Source organism: Neoarius graeffei, chromosome 3, assembly GCF_027579695.1.
Source record: "Neoarius graeffei isolate fNeoGra1 chromosome 3, fNeoGra1.pri, whole genome shotgun sequence".
NCBI lineage: Eukaryota > Metazoa > Chordata > Actinopteri > Siluriformes > Ariidae > Neoarius > Neoarius graeffei.
In genome coordinates this window covers 10,283,905-10,309,286 of record NC_083571.1, presented here as the reverse complement: position 1 = coordinate 10,309,286, position 25,382 = coordinate 10,283,905, and the positions used below count along the sequence as shown (strand labels likewise).

At 40.8% G+C, this 25,382-nt stretch overlaps 1 protein-coding gene across 5 annotated transcripts in view; it reads left to right on the top strand.

The window, feature by feature from the left end:
* Nucleotides 1–25,382, top strand: part of snx9b (sorting nexin 9b) — a 90,805-nt gene that overhangs the window by 29,860 nt on the left and 35,563 nt on the right. For 3 of the 5 annotated variants that reach the window (XR_009654285.1, XM_060916378.1, XM_060916377.1), the window contains exon 5: nucleotides 14,738–14,924. Coding sequence is in view for 4 of the 5 variants with exons in the window: in XM_060916378.1 (XP_060772361.1) it covers nucleotides 14,738–14,924 (187 nt within the window). In the remaining variant the exon portion in view is untranslated. The remainder of the gene's footprint in view (nucleotides 1–14,737; nucleotides 14,925–25,382) is intronic. The other 2 variants (XM_060916381.1, XM_060916379.1) reach the window with 1 other exon arrangement.

The following is a 25,382-nucleotide window of genomic DNA, read 5'->3' as shown; positions in this document are numbered from 1 at the left end:
AATGGCTTGGGGAAACAGCTCTACCCCTTTATTGTCATTATAAATACGCATAAAACCCACGTATTCAATCCATTGTTTTTCTTTAATGATGAATGAGCGCTTTGTCATGAAGCACCTTTACAGAAATCCGCATCATATCTTAGCAAGTAAAGATACTGACCACGTTGTATTTTTCCCATTGCAAGATTATCTTGTATAAGAAATCTAAGCCACTGGATTATTAATTTCAGCTTCTTGTTTTGTTAGCACACAATTTTCTATAAATTAAAAAAAAAATTTAATACGTTGCACAGCAAGAAGGTCCGGGTTCGAGCCCCGTGGCCGGCGAGGGCCTTTCTGTGCGGAGTTTGCATGTTCTCCCCGTGTCCGCGTGGGTTTCCTCCGGGTGCTCCGGTTTCCCCCACAGTCCAAAGACATGCAGGTTAGATTAACTGGTGACTCTAAATTGACCGTAGGTGTGAATGTGAGTGTGAGTGGTTGTCTGTGTCTGTGTCAGCCCTGTGATGACCTGGCGACTTGTCCAGGGTGTACCCTAGTCTGGCTAACGTGACTTCAAAGCTCTGCGAGCATTTGGTCTAGCAAAGATATTAAGCCCAACCGTTTCCCAAAGCGCGTGGTTGACCCGCCTCCCTGAAATGCCTCAGTTTGCTACTGGTCGAAGTCAGAAAAGGCTGTGACGAAGCTTAAACCAATCACATCACTCTTTCCTCTGACGTATGTGATGCGACGGGGCTAACTGGTAGATTAAACTCTTACCGAAGCCGGTCGGGAGCAAGGCGAAAACGTCCTTCCTTTCAATAAATACCTCCAGGGCTGCTCTTTGCTCCGTTTTCAATGAGAACTTGCTCCATGTTCGTAATGTTTCTAGTGAATGAAGCGCTTCTGTAAACAATCTATGGCTTCCGGTCGCAGTTCTACTACGTCAGCGCCTTGAACATGCCTCTAACCAGGGCCGTTGGAGATGCTCAAAGTTGATTGGCTCCCGATTTTTCGGGAGCTTGGAAGATCTGTAGATAGCTTGCCTTGCCAGACTAAGCTCGCAACAGGCCCTCGTGTTGCGTCACACTTAGGATGGGCGGGCCCAGGCTAGGTGTACCCCGCCTTTCGCCTGTAGTCAGCTGGGATAGGCTCCAGCTTGCCTGCGACCCTGTGGAACAGGATAAAGCGGCTAGAGATAATGAGATGAGAATACGCTGCACAAAATGTCGTCTTACCAAGTGGAAATGTCTCGTTCTAACGTTATAGCTAACCAAATATTAAGGGTATTAAACTTTTGTTACTAATTTCAAGCGTGAAAATAATTTAGTTCTGTTGGCATTGCAATTACACACACCGGCCACTTTAATAGGAACTTGTACTTGATTCTAAGATTCCTGTTCTTGGCTGCAGGAGTGGAACCCAACTGAGATGCTTTTCTGCTCACCATGGTTGTAAAGAGTGATTTATGAGTTACTATATCCTTCCTGCCCATTTTCCTCTGACCTTTCTTATCAGCAAGGCGTTTGTTTCTGCCTACAGAACTCTCACTCGGTCAACTCAGTGTGGTGTGTTTTGTTTTTTTTCTTGCACCAGTCTGTCTGTGTAAACTCAAGACTGTATGTGTGAAAACCTCAGGAGATCTGTAGTTTCTGAAATACTCAACACCCATGCCAGAGTGAAAGAAAGTCACACACTCCCTCCCTGTGTCTCTGAAACAGCTCACTTGTTCATTACTCACTATATAGGGCAGGGGTCGGCAACCTTTTTGCCATGTAGTGCCAATTAGAAATTTTCTTGTTAGTGTGCCATTCAAATAGGTGTTGTTAACTATGTGTAATTAGACACCACACATTTTAGACGGATATTGATATTTAATGCATTGGGCAAATGTAAAACACCATTGCACTTGTTTTATGCCATTATAGCCCAAGAGCATTAGCTCAAAATTGAGTCCAACCCGGAACAAATTAGTAACAAGCTGAAGTTTTCAGAATATGTTCAGAATACCCTTAGGAATAACATACTAAAAGTCCCCGGGAATCCACCTTGTGCTCTCTGAGAAATTCAAGATGGCGTCCAAAATGGCCGCCGATTGGAGATTTTTCAATATCTCAGGGATAAAACATAATATAAATGCAATTAAAATGTTAAATTATATGTTCTTTCATACAAGCAATGCAAATTCACCATTGTCACACTGTTAAAATTAAAATTAACCAAGATTACAAGGTCATTAATGTGGAAATTACATGGAATTTGATGGTTGACATGACTGACAGATTAGCTTAGTAGGCTACCTACATACATGAACATAATGTAAGACAACAATTAGACATCAATTTCCTTAATATTTAGTGCATCTTTAAGCGTTGATAAAATATTAAGGGCAATTCCATATAAATGTCAACCTTACCATGCAAAAATAAAGCAACATGTAATACATCAAAACCACTCCCAGAGATATCACCTAGGCCTGTATTTTACAGATGTGAATAAGTTGAACCAATTTGTAACCAACCTAATATGTCACTGTCAGTCTTTCTTTCTTATAATGTAAAACCCAAGCTAAAATCAACTTTGATCATGTACAATTCTATATTATTGCCACAAGCCACAGAAATGTATGCTAAAATCCACAAAACAGCAAAACAATAGCCATCCTAAATATTATTTAAGAACTTTGATAGTTTTAGCTGATATTTAGAGTTTTTCAAAGGGTTATGGTGGTTAAATTGCTGATTTTCTAAACATATGCCATGTCTATTTCAGACGCGTCACATCCATAACGGAATTTCGTCACATCCATAACGCTGACTTTTCCTTCCGAAACTCTGCATGAAATACAAAATATTTTAAACAAAGATTTTTTAATATTCACCTTGGACCCCTCTATCAAATGGATATCTCCATTTCAACATTAGGTTTACAATTTCACAGAGTTTGATAAAAATGTACAGTCACCCAAGAAAAGTGATAGTTTTCTGTCACATCCATAACGCATCTTTTATTGGCATTTTCTGGCATGCCCTAGATGTACTATGGGAATTGTTCTTGTTCTATCACTTCTCCAGTATGGTACAGCCTTAAAATATGCAACACCTGTTTAAATACTGGGAGACAATAAAACATGCACTGGGTCATTTGTTGCCATTTTGAGTTCAAGTGTCACGTCCATAACGCTGGAATTGCTCTTAAAGGGAAATTAAATTTGAGAACTCTGTCTTCTAAAACTACAATGGCAAGCTGTTTCAGTACACTTCTTCAACATTCCGGCGACTTTCATGACAAAAAGGTCTGCCTCAATAAAAGCTCTTGCTTATAAACAATGAGTCGACTTAAACACTTCTCAGTGCCTCAGTTGTAATGCTTGGACCTTTTGTTGTACCATCAATGAAGTAGGGAATTTATTCAAGCTTGTTTAAGGGTGGAAAAAAATTAATCTTTGAGTTTCTAGCGCCAGTCTTTACCACTAGCAATGCCAGTGTGTTCGGACAAAAAATGACTAAACTCAGCATGACCTTTTAAAAATGACTGAACTCAGCATGACCTTTTAACATGACATTTTTCATTTTACACCACCAATTTACTTTAATTAATATTAATGAAAATAAGTGCTCCAACCCCTAGTAATTGTGTTTGTTGTTTTGTGAACAGAATAGGATGATACGGAGTGAACGAGTAACCAATGTATCCACACTATACACAAATATACTGTTATAATAATGTGTACATTGTTATTATATAATGTTAATACACAATGTCATTAATACACACATGTTGGAATTTACTCTCCTACCCTACAAAACATATATTCTGACCTTTTAATTGCATTATTTTGTTTTGGGCCTGAGATATGGGCAGATCTCCATTTGGCGGCCATTTTGGACGCCATCTTGAATTTCTCAGAGAGCACAAGGGAGATTTCCGGGGACTTTTAGTATGTTATTCCTAAAGGTGTTGAAATTTTCAGCTTGTTACTAATTTGTTCCGGGTATAACCCTATTACTCCTGGGCTAATTAACCTCACACACATGGTTTAAGAACACCCACCCACACACACATTGGATAACAACATTGCAAGCAGCTTGTACAAATTCACAAAATAACATCCAAAATCTTTCAGTACGTAACAGGCCCAAGTTATTCACAATAAAGACGTAGCAGCTTAATGGAAATGGAACTGATGAATAATAAAACTGCAGAAAAAAAATTAAATAATGAGTGTCAGAGAACATTGACAAGTAGCCTACATAAAGTGGCTTAACAATAAACTGCAAATTTGAAGTAGCCTTGTTACAAAATAAATGTTTTGCCTATCAGTCAGTGTGATCCCCGGCCCTGCTTCCCCTTACTTGGCGCCGAGATGTGGGGATGGTACAGTGATTTGGTCACTTTGAGTTGGACGCTTGCTTCCGAATAGCCCGTTGTCATACGACTTCGGGAGGGGCAAAGTACATTCTTCATGTGCGAAAATATCTGTTCGCACAGATATGTTGATCCGAACACTGACGATAAAGCCAGTGCGATATTGCGAAGACAGTTGAACTTTTCGGGTAAAGATGCCCAGCAGGGTTCATTGGCTTTAAACAGCAGAGCTCCTCTCTCAGAGTCACACCACAATATCTTGCCATCACTGCCAAACGTGCCACATCATTCACATCTACGCTTTCGTCAAGCGCAATGCTAAACACCGCTGCATCTTTTATGCCAGTTGTTTGCTGCACCCTTACGTTTTCTGCCATTTCACCAATTCGTCGCTCAACAGTTCTGGCTGATACAGGCATGTCTTTTATTCTTGATTTTATTGTCTCTTTATTTGGCAGCCCCTCAAAAAGACTATCCAAGCTGGAGAGAAAGGCTTCCTTAATGTATTCACCGTCTGTGAATGACTTTCCATGTTTAGCTATGCAGTGAGAAATTACTGTATATAGCTAGCCTGGGCCCGCCCATCCTAAGCGTGACGCAACACGAGGGCCTGTTCCGAGCTTAGTCTGGCCAGGCAGGCTATCTATAGCATTTCCAAGCTCCCGAAAAATCGGGAACCAATCAACTTTGAGCATCTCCAACGGCCCTGGGTAGAGGCGTGTTCAAGGCAGTGACGTAGTAGAACTGCGACCGGAAGCCATAGATTGTTTGTTTACAGAATCTATGCCGGAAGCGCTTCGTTCACATCACGAACATGGAGCAGCGGCAAGCCTTTAACACAGCGGTAGATGCTGTATTGAAAGCATTCAACGGGAAGTTCTCATTGAAAATGGAGCAAAGAGCAGCCCTGGAGGTATTTATTGAAAGGAAGGACGCTTTCGCCTTGCTCCTGACCGGCTTCGGTAAGAGTTTAATCTACCAGTTAGCCCCGTCGCGTCACATACGTCAGAGGAAAGAGTGATGTGATTGGTTTAAGCTTCGTCACAGCCTTTTCTGGCTTCAGCCAGTAGCAAACTGAGGCATTTCAGGGAGGCGGGTCAACCACGGGCTCTGGGAAACGGTTTGGCTTAATAGCTTGGCCAGACCAAATGCTCGGAGAGCTTTGAAGTCGCGTTAGCCAGGCTAGTATATAGCTAGCTTCAGTGGCATTGTTTTTAGCTGAGGCAAAGACTTTTAAAGTGTGGGCTTGCTTCCCATATCTGCACACTGTGCGTGAGAATGATTCGTCCCTATCTGCCTGATCTTTGAACGTCTTTTCGTGCTTTGCCTCGAAATGACGTTTAACACTGGATGTTCGACACGCAACGCTTTCAAAACACAATGTGCACACAGCACGGTCCCTCTGAGAAACGAACCCATATTCTTTGGTCCAGGAGGAGAGGAAAGCCTTAACTGTCGGCTTCTTTGCCATCTTAGCGCAACTGCTGCATCAAGTGGGCCCGTCTCGTGAGAAATATGGGGAGGGGACAGTGTTGCCAGATTGGGCGGTTTTAAGTGTATTTTGGTGGGTTTTGAACATATTTTGGGCTGGAAAACGTCAGCAGTATCTGGCAACACTGGGAGGGGGGCGCTATATTGTTGTGTAGTCATGCTAAAAGAGCAGGCTCGCCATGCAACAGCCAATGACAGTTCAAGATGACATTTGAGCATTTTTAATGTGTTGAATAATTAGGTTTGTGTATCGTCAGTGTACCACTGGAAATTCCTCGGCGTGCCAGTTGTGGCACGCGTGCCTAGGGTTGCCGACCCCTGATATAGGGAATTACAGTATATAATGCCGCTTTTCCACTACAAACGCGGCTGAGTCGGGCTGAGCGGGGCTGTTGGAGTTGCATTTCGACTACAACCGCGCTGAACCGTGCTGGCTGGAAGTGGGTGGACACATTGGGTGGAGTTAGTGAAAGTGGGTGGACGTCAGGTGATGTCGTTAAGCAGCGCAAACAGTGACATCAGTGAGCTTTTAAGCGGTAGTCTCACAACCCGAATAGTAAACAATAAACATGGAGGACATGGAGTCGTTAGTGTTGCTGGTCTTGGTGCTGTGGCTTGTTGTCACCGACAACGCGGACAGATACTGGCAAGAGCGTATAGATGAGGCGAGGCGCATAAGGCTCCAGAAATTCTCGTAATTCGTAATTCTTCTCCTTCCGGGTTTGCGGTGTTTACAGATCCCAGCGCGCTCGCGGGGCGTGTGTGGGCATGTGAGGACACTCCTCCTCACCAATCAGTGCACAGGGGAGTGTCTGCTCATGCCCCCAACCTCACTCGGCTCGCTTTGGCTCGCTTCAGCCCCACTCCAAAACCATGCGAGTTTTAGGGGCTAAGCAGGGCTGAAGCGAGCCGAGTCGTGCTGGTTTTTGGTAGTCGAAACGCGAGCCGTGTCGAGCTGAAGCGAGCTGAAGTGAGCTGAAAAAGGGTAGTGGAAAAGGGCCATAAGTGAGCTCATTGGTAAAATTAAGTAAATAACTTTCGGACACTACTCCGCCGCGTTGTTATTTACATCAATATTGTCGCACAGTTAAAACGTGCCAGCTCTGGCTGGCGGGGTTTTCAAAATAATAAATACATGCATTTATTTTTGTAATAAATCCATATTATACTGAGCGTATTTCCCACATTAATCAATATGAAGTCCCTGCATCTTTCAGTCCTTTTTAAATCAAGTCTGAATGCTTTTTTTCTTCTTCGCCGCTGCCTTTTATTAAATCAAATTTGAGGCGTTTGATTAATTCCTCGCTCTGCACTTTAACTTTTGTTCTCGTCTTTTATCTGTCTTATTCTATTTTAGCTTATTTTCTTTTCTCTTACTATTTTTGTGTGGGGTTTTTTTTTTTCTTCCTCCGTCCATTTATCTCAAACACATTACATTACTCTCATTGCTGCACTGGTTGCTCCTCTGTCATCAAGCCCCTCCCGTTTTCAGCACGACCGCAACGCATGATGGGGATGCATATTGCTTGGTTAGTGACCATCGGTTGTACACTACTTTTCGTGATGCATTGTGGGATACTTTGAGTCCACTATATAGGGTGCAATAATTCTCACTATACATTCAGACAGCACTACAAAACGGCGACCGCGCTATACAGTCCACAACGGGACTGATTTTTGGACGCAGGGTTCGAAATCCAGAATTTTTTTCCCATTCTGACGTTTGAACGTTAACTGAAGTTCTTGATTGATTTTTCATGCATCGTGCTGCCGTCGAGGGATCGGCTGATTAGAGACCTGCGTAAAACATGCAGCAGGTGGATAGGTGTTCCTAATAAAGTGGCCAGTAAGCTTATTTCTAGCTACTTTTATTAATTGCTATCTATCGATCTATCTCGGGTGTGTTTTTAAAAGTTCTATTAATGAGGTAAAATGTCGCCTCTTTTTTTTTTTGCTGATCTCATTAACCTCAGCTAGCAGGCTGGAGAACTGCTAGCGAACTAATAGCCCAGGAGTAATAGGGTTATACCCGGAACAAATTAGTAACAAGCTGAAAATTTCAGAATATGTTCAGAATACCTTTAGGAATAACATACTAAAAGTCCCCGGAAATCCCCCTTGTGCTCTCAGAGAAATTCAAGATGGCGTCCAAAGTGGCCACCAAATGGAGATCTGCCCATATCTCAGGCCCAAAACAAAATATTAATGCAATTAAAAGGTCAGAATATATGTTTTGTAGGGTAGGAGAGTAAATTCCAACATGTGTGTATTAATGACATTGTGTATTAACATTATATAATAACAATGTACACATTATTATAACAGTATATTTGTGTATAGTGTGGATCCATTGGTTACTCGTTCACTCCGTATCATCCTATTCTGTTCACAAAACAACAAACACAATTACTAGGGGTTGGAGCACTTATTTTCATTAATATTAATTAAAGTAAATTGGTGGTGTAAAATGAAAAATGGCATGTTAAAAGGTCATGCTGAGTTCAGTCATTTTTAAAAGGTCATGCTGAGTTCAGTCATTTTTTTGTCCGAACACACTGGCATTGCTAGTAGTAAAGACTGGCGCTAGAAACTCAAAGATTAATTTTTTTCCACCCTTAAACAAGCTTGAATAAATTCCCTACTTCACTGATGGTACAACAAAGGTCCAAGCATTACAACTGAGGCACTGAGAAGTGTTTAAGTCTACTCATTGTTTATAAGCAAGAGCTTTTATTGAGGCAGACCTTTTTGTCATGAAAGTCGCCGGAATGTTGAAGAAGTGTACTGAAACAGCTTGCCATTGTAGTTTTAGAAGACAGAGTTCTCAAATTTAATTTCCCTTTAATATTTTATCAAAGCTTAAAGATGCACTAAATATTAAGGAAATTGATGTCTAATTGTTGTCTTACATTATGTTCATGTATGTAGGTAGCCTACTAAGCTAATCTGTCAATCATGTCAACCATCAAATTCCATGTAATTTCCACATTGATGACCTTGTAATCTTGGTTAATTTTAATTTTAACAGTGTGACAATGGTGAATTTGCATTGCTTGTATGAGAGAACCTATAATTTAACATTTTAATTGCATTTATATTATGTTTTATCCCTGAGATATTGAAAAATCTCCAATCGGCGGCCATTTTGGACGCCATCTTGAATTTCTCAGAGAGCACAAGGTGGATTCCCGGGGACTTTTAGTATGTTATTCCTAAGGGTATTCTGAAAACTTCAGCTTGTTACTAATTTGTTCCGGGTTGGACTCAATTTTGAGCTAATGCTCTTGGGCTGTTGGGCTATAATTATCGTTTGCGACCCCGTCGGAAGCCTCGTCGTTTTACGTCTCGTCATTTTCCCAGTATTCTAACAGCGCGCCTGTTGTACCATACACATAAAGTGTTGATTTGCAGGAAGTGCTGCAGGAAGCTGGGAGTTGTCTTTCCTGTAGGATGAGAGCAGCTGATAGCACGCCACGTTGTTTTAAAGAGTAAACTCATTCCCTGCTGGAGTATGCTCACTCATCAGAGACCGCGGACTGAAGGCATTTACGCCTGGCATTTATGAACAGATTGTCATGTGACTAATTTGATAATTCAAAGCTTTCTCTCTCTCAGTGTCTACTCTTCAGGAAACATAATCTGAAAATGCAAAACTAATACTTGGTTTCATTTGATCTAAATGACGGTGTTTTGTTAACTAAAGCGCACCGTCCCTGTTTAACCATTTTACAGGGTTATAGTTTCACGTTTATTTCAAAGTTCAAGCCATAAAAATCATTATGATCCTCATAACAAGGAAACGAAGCGCGTGCCATCGTGCATGTGATATCCTTTATCTTTGTGAACCTGGAGACGGAGTTATTCACCGAACAGCTCCTTATTCTGCACGTTTCTGTACGTGTTAAAGGTTTTTTGTTTTGTTCCCCCCTCCCCAATTATTATAAATCATCTTGCCATGTTTTTAACACGTGTGCTAATTATTGACGCTGTTCCACATCGTTATGGAAAAACGAGGGGAGAAAAATCTAATTCTGGTCATTTTGTAAAGTGTGTGTGTGTGAATACTTTGGGGGTGGGGGATTAGTTCAATATAGTTCTTGGTATAGCAGAAGTTGTTGGGTTTATCTTCTCAGAAGTTCTCTATCTGGTACAGAAGTGAAAACAGCTGCATTGCCAGGCGTTTCTCAGCACATTTACGTACGTGCTGATTTTATAAGCAGAAGTTAAAGCTGATCAGCCGTGGGCCCCAGTCTCAACTTTTGAAATCTTCCGTAATTAGTTTAAAAAAATAAAAGGGTTGTGACTGAGGTTTTTTTTTTTTTTTAAATAAAATACGTGTGTTTACCTGCTTTTGTCCAAATATATGCACTTCTTTACTGGAAATGTATGAAACATGATTGACTGGATATTTGACAAGCAAAATAATTGAGAGAAAACGTCTTCATAGCAGTTAAGATTCTTAAAAGCAGCAGAGAGCCACATTTTTATTAAAAAAAAAAAACCTTCTGAGCTGAATGTGTGAAATTCTAGAAGAGCGTTTTGCTCCGTTACTTTGCATCATTTCACTGTGTATTTGCCTGCATTTTTTTTAAAAATCGATTTGTTTTAAAGGGATGAACTGTGCAATAAGGCGTTCCTCAAGCTCCTGGTTTAGGGTCGCGTCTCTTTCCGCTGGATATTCCGCTCCTGTCTGTTAAACTCTACACTGACTGACTGACTGACTGACCTACAAAGTCTTGCGTATGATGTTCAACACACAAATCGACTTCAAGTGTATCTTACTGATCTCCTGAAGGAGTTTAGCTCGTATCCTGCACTTTACTTATATCACATCACATGATGTTTCAGAAGAACATCAAGAATGTTCTGTCAAGAAATGAGATGAGACCACACCACGTTTCCTTTCCAATATTGATACTGAAACTATTACCATGCTTTTAAATTATCTCTGTCTGTCTATCTATCTCTCTATTGCTCTGTATATTTCTATCTGTCTCTATCTACATCTCCATCTATTATCTATCTGTCTCTCTCTCTCTAAATCTCTCTCCATCTGTTGGTCTCTGTCTATCTCTATCTAAATGTATGTCTGTCTGTTTATTATCTCTATCTGTCTGTCTGTTTCTCTAAATCTCTCTGTCGATCTCCTATCTAAATGTATGTCTGTCTGTTTATTATCTCTATCTATCTGTCTGTCTGTTTCTCTAAATCTCTCTCTGTCGATTTCCTATCTAAATGTATGTCTGTCTGTTTATTATCTCTTTCTCTAAATCTCTGTCTGTCTGTTTATCTGTTTGTTTATCTCTATCTAAATCTGTCTCTCTGTTTATCTGTATCTAAATCTATCTATCTAATCTATCTGTTTGTTTATCTCTGTTTGTTTATCTCTGTTTATATCTATCTATCTATCTATCTATCTATCTATCTATCTATCTATCTATCTATCTATCTATCTATCTATCTATCTATCTAAATCTCTCTGATCTCTATCTGTCAGTTTATATCTATCTATCTATCTATCTATCTATCTATCTATCTATCTATCTATCTATCTATCTATCTATCTATCTATCTATCTATCTATCTATCTATCTATCTAAATCTCTCTGATCTCTATCTGTCAGTTTCTATCTATCTATCTATCTATCTATCTATCTATCTATCTATCTATCTATCTATCTATCTATCTATCTATCTATCTATCTATCTAAATCTCTCTGTTGATCTGTCTGTTTCTATTTGTCTGTCTGTATCTCTATCTAAATCTACCTCTCTCTGAAGCATTTAGAAAATGGCTGAAAATAGGACTTGCACAAACCCTCAACTGTTTGTATTTAATTAAACTCTTTCACAGAAAAATCACTTGCATTGCAAATGTGATAAAGCATAAAAGAAAACATCGGTCCAAACAAAAAATAGGTCAATTTATTCGTAAAAACTTCCAGTATTGAGTTTAAGAGATCTTTTTCCAAATTCAATTCTGATCTTTTCCATTCTTGTGGGTTTATTTTTTCCTTTCCCTCTACCGTTTTGTGCCGTGCATCTGGATATTTGTATTCATGTGAGATCTCTCTCTCTCTCTCTCTCTCTCTCTCTCTCTCTCTCTGTCTGTCTGTCTGTCTGTCTGTCTGTCTGAAAACCCGGAGTGATTTGTAGTCATTCTGATAGATTTATAAACACAGGCTGCTGTCGGTATTATTATGAATATTATTGATGTTTCTTCTCCTGATGTGATCTTCGTGTGAGTGGTGCGATATTAAGTTTGCGTTGTGGGGGTTTCCTCCATTGTACTCAGGCTTTCTTGTAGAGTAATGCTGTAAAATACTACTTTGTACCGACTGCAGTCAAACCTGTCACTCCGTCTTTATGAAAAAAGCAATCAGTTCATTTTATGAAGTTCTGTGCTTCTAGAAACTTCTGATGTAACAAAAAAAAACCCCGGGGTGTATTTTGGAGGCCACTCCTTTCCTTACAGGATGATGATGATGATGATGTCATGATGTCTCTTCAAGGTGGATGTAGCTCAGCCAGAAACCCCACTCACCCCCATGACCCCCATCAGCCCCGTGTTCCCGGCCCTGCCCTCTCCTGAGGAGGTAACCGGAGTGCCGTGCAGCATGGTGGATTGCATGGAGGCTGTTTTTAGTGTCATTGCTGCAACCTAAACTCGCCCTGCCTCTGAATAATGCATTAATGCATCTCATTCACACACACACACACACACGCGCGCACAGAGGACACGCAGTGACTTCAATCAATCTGATCAGCACTGTTTAGGAAATGTGATCAGCACTGTTCACACCAATCTCTCAATGTCTGCTTGTTTAAAATGTTTTATAAAATTCTAATTTGCACATCTGTGAAGTATTGCTTGTGACTTTTTTAAATTTTTAAAGCTCTTGTGTGTATGTTGCTGATCTCCTGAAGCAGTTTAACCCACCAACATGTGGAAGATGTTTGTCACTCCTCCTAAACTAAACTCTGGTGTAATGTTTCAGAGACATTTTTGTGGTTTGACACGTCGAAGTGTGTTATTTACGTGCTTTTGTCAGGTCCTGTGTTTGTGAACTGTTTAGACGTTTCAGCTTTAGTGCAGCAGGAGGAGCATGAGATCATGAACCAGGCTAGATTTGGGACAATAACCTTTTCTTTGCAGGCAGATTATGGTGTTATAATGGTCTGAAACATGCACGTACATGTCGTATACGTTCCCAGCATGGCGAAGGGCCAAATCCCAGTGCATGGCCTGTCCAGGATTTTTTTTCTTTAAATCCCAGTTGATAAATGAGATCCGCCGAGTAAGCGAGCTGTTCTTGTATTTTCTATTTTGTGTTTTTGTTAAACCCCCATCAGAGGGAAACTGGTCATTTGTCTCACTGATTGTGTATGTGCCAACTTCTCAGAGAAGACCTGTCATCCTTTCTGCTCTCTTTAGCTCTATTATCAGCATTCACTTCCTTTAAAAAAAAAAAAAGGAAACTAATCCCTGAATAGATTCTGTTGGTCCGTGACTGTTCTCGATGTGAATGGGTCAAGTTTTAAAAGCCTTAAAGAAAACTCCAAACTCTCAATAAGACGTTATAAACATCAGTCGTGTCTGTTTTCTAGCAACACGCTGCAGCTCCGTTTTCTGTTGATCCATGTAGTGTTTTTGGGGAAGAGGGTTCTCATCTCATTATCTGTAGCCGCTTTATCCTGTTCTACAGGGTCGCAGGCAAGCTGGAGCCTATCCCAGCTGACTACGGGCGAAAGGCGGGCTACACCCTGGACAAGTCGCCAGGTCATCACAGGGCTGACACATAGACACAGACAACCATTCACACTCACATTCACACCTACGGTCAATTTAGAGTCACCAGTTAACCTAACCTGCATGTCTTTGGACTGTGGGGGAAACCGGAGCACCCGGAGGAAACCCACGCGGACACGGGGAGAACATGCAAACTCCGTACAGAAAGGCCCTCGCCGGCCCCGGGGCTCGAACCCGGACCTTCTTGCTGTGAGGCGACAGCGCTAACCACTACACCACCATGCCGCCCGGGAAGAGGGTTATATGAAACCGAACACATACGTACTTGTGTGCAGTTCACGTGATTGTTCTTGCTAGCAACGAGCTCAGAGGATTCAGAATTTTGGAAAACACAAATGCAATGATTTTTTTTTTTTAATTTATCCCCCCCCCTCGCTTTAATCTTCATGTAAACGGCACGCCTCAGTTTAGTGATCATGATTTTTGGCTTCATCAATTAATTACAACTAATCAGCTGTGATGATGAGCTAACGTTACAGCTCAGTGTTTATTATAGTGAATAAAATCTGTCGTTTTCTCTCTCTGTACATCTGTCTGTCTGTCTAAATGTCCTCACCTCTTAGTCTTTCTGCCTTCCTTTGTCTATGTACAGCATCCACCTGTCTGTCTTTCTATGTGTCTGTTTCTCTGTCCATCTAGCTGATTATTTATCTGGCTGTCTGTGTCGTGTGGTGTTGTGGTTTTTTTTTTTTTGGTCTGTCCATCTGTAAGTTTTTCAGCCTTTCTGTCGTTTTGTCTGTCTGATAACCTGTCTGTTTTTTTGTTCACATGTCTGTCTGGTTGTGTTTTTATTTTTTAAGCCTTATTTAGATTCACAGATTCCAACATGTACAAAGCAAAGAGAGTTTTGAACTGATGATAAATTGCAAAAACTATATGTAGCTAAATAAATAATTATGATAATGATTAATGAACAAATGAATCGTGATTATCGGTTTTAACTGTGAATTTCTACAGAACTGCAGTTTGATCGTGTGTGTGTGTGGTTTAATGAGCAGTTTAACACTGCAGTAACCGCGTGTGTGGGCGTGCTCTTTATGACCTCTACGCCTTCAGCATGTTTTTTTTCCTCTCTCTCTCTCACACTGACAGACGAGTAATGGCAGCGACCAGTGGGCTGTGTTTGACACTAACGCCTCCGGGGGTTTTTCCAATAACTGGGCCGCACAGCCTGAAGGCACAGAGACGGGGCAGAGCGCCAGCAGCGCGTGGGGATCTGGTGGACACGGACACCCTCACGCCTACCCAGGTCCAGGTAACCACTCGAACCAGACGATTAGTGAGTTTTACACAAACACGACACATCACAATGGCTCGATTCACCCGTTTATACCCCCTGCACTGGGAATGTGACCTTCTAAATTACAAATACCTCCATATAGGGGCTGGAAAAACCCTCACCTGGGGACAGTTCCAACATTTAAAGGAGAACTGAAGGTGCTTTTTTTTTTTTTTTTTAAATTATCAAAATTCGATTTCTCATTTTATTAAATATCGGAATGCATTTCTGATCGCTATTTTGTCGCTGCTATAGCAAGTTATGAGTGTTTGAAATATGCTCTGTAATATATATCAGTCCATATGTCAAAGCGATGGCCGTAAACGAGATTCGTCGAGACCTGTGCCAGACATCGTAGGACGGAAGTAAAACATATGGCGGAAATCAAAGCGACCGACATCTGCCAACGTTGTCAAAAGACGCGTGCGCCCTCTTTCAAACGCTGACGTAATCAAGCCAGGAGTTTTGTTTGTTTTGATAGCAATCAGGAAAGTTTGAAAAAGTAGGCAGTAATCGTCATTTAAACTCGTTTTTGTGCAATACTTCGTTTGGAAAACAGTTTTCAAAATGGCGGCACTGACACCTGGCTGACACGTCACATTTCGAAGTCTCGTGAAGATCGCGCAGATAAGCGACGCCTGCCGTGGACCAAACGAACTACATTCAACATGGCTAAAAACCCAATAGGCCGATAAGTATAATATTTAATTGCCAATACGAGTCACGATATAAGGTTACTAAAACCGAAAACGTAATTGAATAACACGTTAATTAAGAAATAAAGCAAGTTTAAAAATGACTTCAGTTCTCTTTTAACACACTTCAGTGAGAATTACAGATCTAGCAGTTTAACCCTTTAGTGCTCTGGGGTTATTTATAAGCGTTTAAAGTTCCTATGTATAAAATCTTTCTTGTAAAACCTTTACCGTGTAAAGGGGGTTTTCTTTATTATTATTTTTTTAAAGCAGCTTGGTCAATATGAAACGAGCTGTGTTTAGACCAGGGCTTTGAACCAGATTTTTTTCCTATTGGTTCGTTCTGAACAGAAACGGAATTTTAACGTTTCCGGTTTTGGGTTCCACCATTAAATAGACGTTCCCGAACCGGTTAGAACAAAAAAATTTCGTTCCCGGAACGGTTAATTACGTTCCCTGTCAGCTGTTTAACAAATGGCTATAAAATTATGTCTCTGTCTCATCCAGCTTAAGCCAAATGTAGGCTAATTCTATTACAACCTTCATTAAATAAGACAAGAAATAATTCAAAACAATTATTATTTCAAATGTTGGCGATTTGGATTCTCAGTATGTCTTCCCATCTACACAAACAGAAAAAGTGCCAAAAATGAAAGATAATTCGTTTAGTGTGTTACCAAAGGCTAGTCAGGCCCTATGCATTGATAGGCTAACAGAGGTTAACGTCATTTAATGTTCGCGAGCCTCTCATTAACGTGGACAAATGTATTGATATCGTGTTTGAAATTGACGTTTTTGAATAACGATAGACTGCAATATTTACCTCTTATTTAAGATGTGGAGACGTGATAGTAGTCCACCCTCCTGCTCTCTCCATTCAGTCAGCGAACGTCACACAGGAAGTGAACCCCAGCGGGTCATAGAAACTTGCGCAGGAGAAGAATGACTTTATTTGTAGGCTACGGAAACTTTGAGGAATGAAATAAAACTGGTATTAACCGGTTACCATTATTTTTAATAAGCGTTTCTGTTCCGGAACATAAAAAATAATAAAGTTTCTGGTTTCGTTTCTGTTCCATGTGAAATAGAAAAAGTTCCCGGTTTTCGTTTTCGTTCCTTGAACCGGTTCAAAGCCCTGGTTTAGACTCTTGGGGGGGGTTGTGGTCCTGTTGATGTGTTACAGATGTGCGAGTTGTTGTGGATGTGTTCTTGCTAAAAACTGAGTTAAGGACGCTTTAATGTAAACTATAGGCGAATGGCACGTGAAGATTATAAGAGAGCAGTGTTGTTATCTTGACTGGCTGAGTTTCAGCAGTTTGAGCAAATTTTGCGGATTTTGCCCCGCTGTTAGTTCGTACTTGGGTTTTATATGATCGTGTGAACCCAGTGGTGGATTGATTTTTAAAAGAAAAAATTGTAATAACTTTCCGAGATATTCAGTGTGTGATAATTCTGTGAGAGAGGAGGTGGTGCTGGTGTGTTTGGGGGAAGGGGAGGAGGGGTTGGGGGATGTCCTTGTTTCTTACAATATATCCAAGCGGGCACCCCAACTTTCTGGTGATGTACTGCCCCCTGTTTGTTTGAAGCCAAATTTCCTGCTCTTTTTATTCAGCTTTTAATCATTTTAAAACTTTGTGTGCTGTCCGTGCTCCTCCATTTTGATGACGGACATTTTGTCAGCCAGAGTCTGATTAGGCTAATGACGCGACAACTTTCCTCATACTGAGACAGCAACCTTTTAGTCTGATTTAGACTGTTCTGATAGATATCTAATATACTGTAATGTAAGAATATTTATTTACATTTTAGTTATTCCACAAAATCGAGTCGTACATGAGCTGATATCTGACGAGGCGCGTAGCACCGAGTTGTTTATAAGCCGTGTAAGACGAGATCGAGTGGAATAACTGTTTTATTCTATCCACATTCACTGGGTTTTGAGAAACGGAGCATTTTTATTTTTTGCAAATTCAGTAAATGAAAACTTTTATACAAAACATCCAACAAAATAATTTCCGCTTAGAATGGAAACAAACCGGCAAAATGACGGGAGCAATTTGTGAAAAACGCAATGATGATAATTCTTGAAAAATAAAGAGCTGCATTCTTACCATCAAATGCTTTTATTTCGTATTTTGTTGCTTTTTTTGGGGGGGGTAGGGGTGTCGTCGTCGTCTTTAGGGTTTTATGGCGGTTGGCAAACCAACTTAAAAGTGCATTACCGCCATCAACTGGGCTGGAGTATGGAACAGGGGATTTTTTTTATTTATTTTTTTGGGGGGATATTCTTTTAGCTATTTCTGCTTCTTTTAAATATTTAACAATTTTTGGTGGGGTTATTTATTTATTTATTTTTCTCCAAGTAGTTTAATTTTGTTCAGTTGATTCAGCAACACGTGCCGCCATTTTGTTTTTCTCTACTCACAGTATATGAGCTGATTATCCTAGTAGTAGAGTAAGCAATCGGAGCGCACGATTGCTCATATCCAGTGAATGTGGCTGGAAATGTCGATCAGTTTTTGTTAAACTTGATGTTTACAGGTCGACACCCAGACAGGATTAGAAAGATAAAAAATGAGACCAAGTTGTTTTTGTAAAATGTTTGTTCTTTTACAGTTGAGGTGATGCGATATAAGCAGAAAAACCCAATATTGGTCAAAATTATTATTATTTTTTTTTAATCCCCCGCTGGCCGAAAGGTCTGAAGCGGGATTATGTCATGGCGACGTCCATCTGTCCCGGGAAGGGTACTCACCTTCTGACATCAACTTCTCTCACAATTTTTGGAGGAATTTCACCAAACTTGGCAGGATTCTTTTATGTCGGTAGTACGCGTATTGTAATTTCATTCAGTTCAGTCACATTTTAAGAGTTCCAGCCCTTGATTAACAAAATTTATACTTTGACAATTTCATGAAGGTGTTTTCCTTCTCAAATTAACTCCTCCCACAATGTTTGGACAAATTTCTCGAAGTCTGGCAAAAAGCCTTGTTATATGACGGTAATACGTAGCCTAGTAAACTAGACCCACCCGCCTAGCGGCCAAAAATATTTTTGCCTAGCGAATGGGTCTAGCCTCGCACCATATAAACAAAAACACCCCGGGCATCAAATCGTGCCCGCCAATCACAACGCAAGGTTTTTGTTTGGATTCTTTGGGCGGGCTTTTGCAGGAGTGACGACAAAGCTGCGCGACGCTGGAGAAAGCACAACAGGAAAGATGGCTACGGCTAGTGAACAGCGCTCGTTTGACTCCGCTTTGGAATCAGTTTTAGAAGAATTAGACTTGGAGTTTTCGTTGAAACATGAGCAGGAAGAGGCTCTCCGCTCATTCCTTTTCAAGAAGGACGTTTTCGCTGTTTTGCCGACCGACTATGGCAAAAGTCTGATCTACCAGCTGGCTCCGCTCGTAGCCAAAAGGATGGGGCTAGTTTGTGCAGGACGAGGAATTAATAAACAGCTTTGAAACATTTACTTTTTGATTGTTTCTTATTTTCCCGTTATTTTAAATTTAAGGGAAATTATTTCACCAAACACCACTAAATAAAAACTCTCAAAAACAGTTTAAGCAAACCCTTGAAAAAAATGTGTATGTGGTACAGACTCCAAACTTGTGGTCATTATCTCCAAACTTCTTAATATCTAGAACCTGTTTATTAATTAATACGCATTTTGAAAAGTTATTTATTTCAAGGCCTCCCCCACTGCTTTCTGTCACTCTGACTATGTCACAGTCACTGTTGTGCTGATTGGTCAGAGCGTTGGCCTATACGCACAGAGACAGTTTGAAAGACAGCAGTTTGTTCCTCCTACCCGCTTCGGAAATGTCTACGGATCGAGGCCAGACTAAATATTCACATTTAGTCTGGCTTGCCAGGCTAGGTAATACGCAGATTGCGATTTAATTTCACTTGTGAATATTTTCTCAGAGTTTTGACCCTTGATTAAATAACTTGCACTTTGACAATTTCATGAGGGTGTACACTCTTCTGAAATCAACTGCTCTCACAATGTGCGGAGGAATTTCACCAAACTTTGTAAAAGGATTCTTTGTTATATGACAGTTATATGCAGATTGAAATTCCGTTTCATTTGGGCAAATTTTCCCAGAGTTACGCCCTCGATTATTAACAAACTTGTACTTTGGCAATTTCATCAAGGTGTGCTTGCTTTCTGAAATCAACTTCCCTCACAATTTTTATCCCCCGCTGGCTGAAAGGCCCGAAGTGGGATTATGGCGATAAGTATAAGATTGTGGCGATTTCCATCCGTCCGTCCGTCCCAGTAAGGGTGCTCACCTTCTGAAATCAACTCCTCTCTCAGTTTTTGGAGGAATTTCACCAAACTTGGTAGGATTCTTTGTTATATGTCGGTAATACGCATATTGCAATTTCATTCAATTCGGTCGCATTTTACCAGAGTTATGGCCGAGTTTCCAGTGTGGGATATTGTGCTCTCAGAGCACTCTTGTTTTCCTGGTTGCTGGAGATTATCCACATCTAATGGCTTTCCCCACACCGCCATACGTTTTACATAAAAGACGGAAACCGAATATAGACATGGACCAGCTTTTACCAGAAAGTCTCCAAGTCATATTTACGTTCATCTCAGCTGATGTGATGCTTCAAATCCTTTCAAGTGTTCCGTTGGTTTCGTCTTGAAGGAATGATGGCGAAACGCATGATTTGGCGTAATCCAGATTAGGAAATAAATCATCCTGTTTTGCTGGAAAACCATTTTGTAAGTCAGAAGAAGAGGAAATGTCTTCACACCAAGCTGAAGTAATGATGTAAATATTGGCACCCTAGATTTAGATTAGGAAAACTTGACTTGTGTCAGTCATGTGGTGATCACCTTGGTGGGGGGGGTGGCTTTATTGATTGATTGATTGATTGATTGATTGATTGATTGATTTTGATCTGTCTGTACTGAAGCAGGTTGAATTGACAAAGTATGATCTAGGAATGTCAACCTCTGCTGCCGAAGAGGCTGTGCCTCACGGATCGATCCGGGAGCAAACGGGCACCGACCCAGCTGTTCACAGATGTTTCTCGTAGGACAAACACGAGGATGTATTCGCATTCAAGAGTGTGTTGTAGCGTTGTGATTTGGACAAGGATGATGTGATTGACGAAGCTAATAAGTTATCTATATATAAAACATAAATGAGCGATGAAGCATTACATCACTGGTTTAGACGACACCGCTGTATGAAAGAAGAGACATTATGCACCATTACATCACCCGTCAGGATCATAGTCTTACGAGAAGAAGAAAAACGTTGCTAGTCAACCTTAAGCAGAGAGCAGAACGTGCGAGCGAAGCTCTAACTTGAACCAAAACAAGCAGCGATCAGAACAGCCTGCTTGTTCCAATTTTAAGCACACTGAACATGCATTTCTGTCATTTATTTTTAAATAATGTGCTGTGTATGAGTTTCCGTGTCCGCATGCGTTCTGAAGAAATGACCATGCGTCTGTTCATCTGTGCTGGAAATGTTGTAATGACACACACTCCTGTTTTGTAAATGCTGCTGTCATAACCCGGTGACGTGATGTAAGACAGCAGACCAGAGGTCGAGATTTGAGCAATTTTGTGTCAGATGTGGTGGTTTGTTGTTATTTTTATCTGCCATCCTTGCATCACATTACTATAAATCATAGCTTCATCATACAACCCCGATTCCAAAAAAGTTGGGACAAAGTACAAATCTCATCTCATCTCATTATCTCTAGCCGCTTTATCCTTCTACAGGGTCGCAGGCAAGCTGGAGCCTATCCCAGCTGACTACAGGCGAAAGGCGGGGTACACCCTGGACAAGTCGCCAGGTCATCACAGGGCTGACACATAGACACAGACAACCATTCACACTCACATTCACACCTATGCTCAATTTAGAGTCACCAGTTAACCTAACCTGCATGTCTTTGGACTGTGGGGGAAACCGGAGCACCCGGAGGAAACCCACGCGGACACGGGGAGAACATGCAAACTCCGCACAGAAAGGCCCTCGCCGGCCACGGGGCTCGAACCCGGACCTTCTTGCTGTGAGGCGACAGCGCTAACCACTACACCACCGTGCCGCCCCAAAGTACAAATTGTAAATAAAAATGGAATGCAATGATGTGGAAGTTTCAAAATTCCATATTTTATTCAGAATAGAACATAGATGACATATCAAATGTTTAAACTGAGAAAATGTATCATTTAAAGAGAAAAATTAGGTGATTTTAAATTTCATGACAACAACACATCTCAAAAAAGTTGGGACAAGGCCATGTTTCCCACTGTGAGACATCCCCTTTTCTCTTTACAACAGTCTGTAAACGTCTGGGGACTGAGGAGACAAGTTGCTCCAGTTTAGGGATAGGAATGTTAACCCATTCTTGTCTAATGTAGGATTCTAGTTGCTCAACTGTCTTGGGTCTTTTTTGTCGTATCTTCCGTTTTATGATGCGCCAAATGTTTTCTATGGGTGAAAGATCTGGACTGCAGGCTGGCCAGTTCAGTACCCGGACCCTTCTTCTACGCAGCCATGATGCTGTAATTGATGCAGTATGTGGTTTGGCATTGTCATGTTGGAAAATGCAAGGTCTTCCCTGAAAGAGACGTCGTCTGGATGGGAGCATATGTTGCTCTAGAACCTGGATATACCTTTCAGCATTGATGGTGTCTTTCCAGCTGCCCATGCCACACGCACTAATGCAACCCCATACCATCAGAGATGCAGGCTTCTGAACTGAGCGCTGATAACAACTTGGGTTGTCCTTCTCCTCTTTAGTCCGAATGATACGGCGTCCCTGATTTCCATAAAGAACTTCAAATTTTGATTCGTCTGACCACAGAACAGTTTTCCACTTTGTCACAGTCCATTTTAAATGAGCCTTGGCCCAGAGAAGACGTCTGCGCTTCTGGATCATGTTTAGATACGGCTTCTTCTTTGAACTATAGAGTTTTAGCTGGCGACGGCGGATGGCACGGTGAATTGTGTTCACAGATAATGTTCTCTGGAAATATTCCTGAGCCCATTTTGTGATTTCCAATACAGAAGCATGCCTGTATGTGATGCAGTGCCGTCTAAGGGCCCGAAGATCACGGGCACCCAGTATGGTTTTCCGGCCTTGACCCTTACACACAGAGATTCTTCCAGATTCTCTGAATCTTTTGATGATATTATGCACTGTAGATGATGATATGTTCAAACTCTTTGCAATTTTACACTGTCGAACTCCTTTCTGATATTGCTCCACTATTTGTCTGCGCAGAATTGGGGGGATTGGTGATCCTCTTCCCATCTTTACTTCTGAGAGCCGCTGCCACTCCAAGATGCTCTTTTTATACCCAGTCATGTTAATGACCTATTGCCAATTGACCTAATGAGTTGCAATTTGGTCCTCCAGCTGTTCCTTTTTTGTACCTTTTAACTTTTCCAGCCTCTTATTGCCCCTGTCCCAACTTTTTTGAGATGTGTTGCTGTCATGAAATTTCAAATGAGCCAATATTTGGCATGAAATTTCAAAATGGCTCACTTTCGACATTTGATATGTTGTCTATGTTCTATTGTGAATACAATATCAGTTTTTGAGATTTGTAAATTATTGCATTCCGTTTTTATTGACAATTTGTACTTTGTCCCAACTTTTTTGGAATCGGGGTTGTATGTAAGGAAGTCTTTTTTTTTTTTTTTCTCTCGTGTGTGTAATGTAACCTTTTGTATGGACATCCTTTCAACTAAACATCATTTCTTCCTTTGTTTGTTCCCAAAGATATTTATCCATATCCGTACCTAATCGATTACGCAGGTACACCGTGCATTCCTCATGAGGTGTTCATAACGACGCTAACAAGCTGCATGGGTTGAACTGCAAGCATGAGTCATGCTAATATATATAATAACAACGGCTGATTTTTAATTATGTTCAGTTCTTTTATAAAGAAATAATAATTGTGTATTGTTTTTTTACATTTTAGAGCCTAATTTAAGCACGTAAACCCAGTCCAACCTTTCAGAAAACGCTAGCATTGTGTGTTAGAAGAATTTTATATCATACAGGGGTCAAATGATATCGTAAGACAAACTCGCAGGTTTATGCTAATGTGCATGATCATTGCTATATGATCAAGGCTACTTGTTAAATGTTTTCTCGGCAATGTTTATTTTATGTTTACATTTGAGTGTCAGCGCTTTAAAGGTAAAGGAGTTTACGCTTTCTGGGTTGCATTTTTATCTTCGAGAGAGGAAAATAAAGAGAAGCTGGTGAAGAGTTGACCGTTTATACAGTGGTGCTTGAAAGTTTGTAAACCCTTGAGAATTTTATATATTTCTGCATAAATATGACCTAAAGCATAATCAGATTTTCACACAAGTCCTAAAAGTAGATAAAGAGAACCCAGTTAAACAAATGAGACAAAAATATTATACTTAGTCATTTATTTATTGAGGAAAATGATCCAATATTACATATCTGTGAGTGGCAAAAGTATGTGAACCTCTAGGATTAGCAGTTAATTTGAAGGTGAAATTAGTGTCAGGTGTTTTCAATCAGTGGGATGACAATCAGGTGTGAATGGGCACCCTGTTTTATTTAAAGAACAGGGATCTATCAAAGTCTGATCTTCACAACACATGTTTGTGGAAGTGTATCATGGCACGAACAAAGGAGATTTCTGAGGACCTCAGAAAAAGCGTTGTTGATGCTCATCAGGCTGGAAAAGGTTACAAAACCATCTCTAAAGAGTTTAGACTCCACCAATCCACAGACAAGACAGATTATGTACAAATGGAGGAAATTCAAGACCATTGTTATCCTCCTCAGGAGTGTTCGACCAACAAAGATCACTCCAAGAGCAAGGCATGTAATAGTCGGTGAGGTCACAAAGGACCCCGGGGTAAAGTCTAAGCAACTGAAGGCCTCTCTCACATTGGCTAATGTTCATGAGTCCACCATCAGGAGAACACTGAACAACAATGGTGTGTATGGCAGGGTTGCAAGGAGAAAGCCACTGCTCTCCAAAAAGAACATTGCTGCTCATCTGCAATTTGCTAAAGATCACGTGGACAAGCCAGAAGGCTATTGGAAAAATGTTTTGTGGACGGATGAGACCAAAATAGAACTTTTTGGTTTAAATGAGAAGCGTTATGTTTGGAGAAAGGAAAACACTGCATTCCAGCATAAGAACCTTATCCCATCTGTGAAACATGGTGGTGGTAGTATCATAGTTTGGGCCTGTTTTGCTGCATCTGGGCCAGGACAGCTTGCCATCGTTGATGGAACAATGAATTCTGAATTATACCAACGAATTCTAAAGGAAAATGTCAGGACATCTGTCCATGAACTGAATCTCAAGAGAAGGTGGGTCATGCAGCAAAACAACGACCCTAAGCACGCAAGTCGTTCTACCAAAGAATGGCTAAAGAAGAATAAAGTTAATGTTTTGGAATGGCCAAGTCAAAGTCCTGACCTTAATCCAATCGAAACGTTGTGGAAGGACCTGAAGCGAGTAGTTCATGTGAGGAAACCCACCAACATCCCAGAGCAGGGGCGATTTCTCAGAGACAACAAGGGAAGCCGAGCTTCCCCTAAAATTCTCTCCCCAAACTGCGGCGTCTACGACGTTGAATTCTCATTAAAACAATAACTTGCATAACATAATATATGCCCAAGATTGTATTTATGTTCATAACTATCCTGTAACCTCTTATTTCAATGGGCTCTATGGACTGGCAGCAGTGTTGCCAGATTGGGCGGTTTTAAGTGCATTT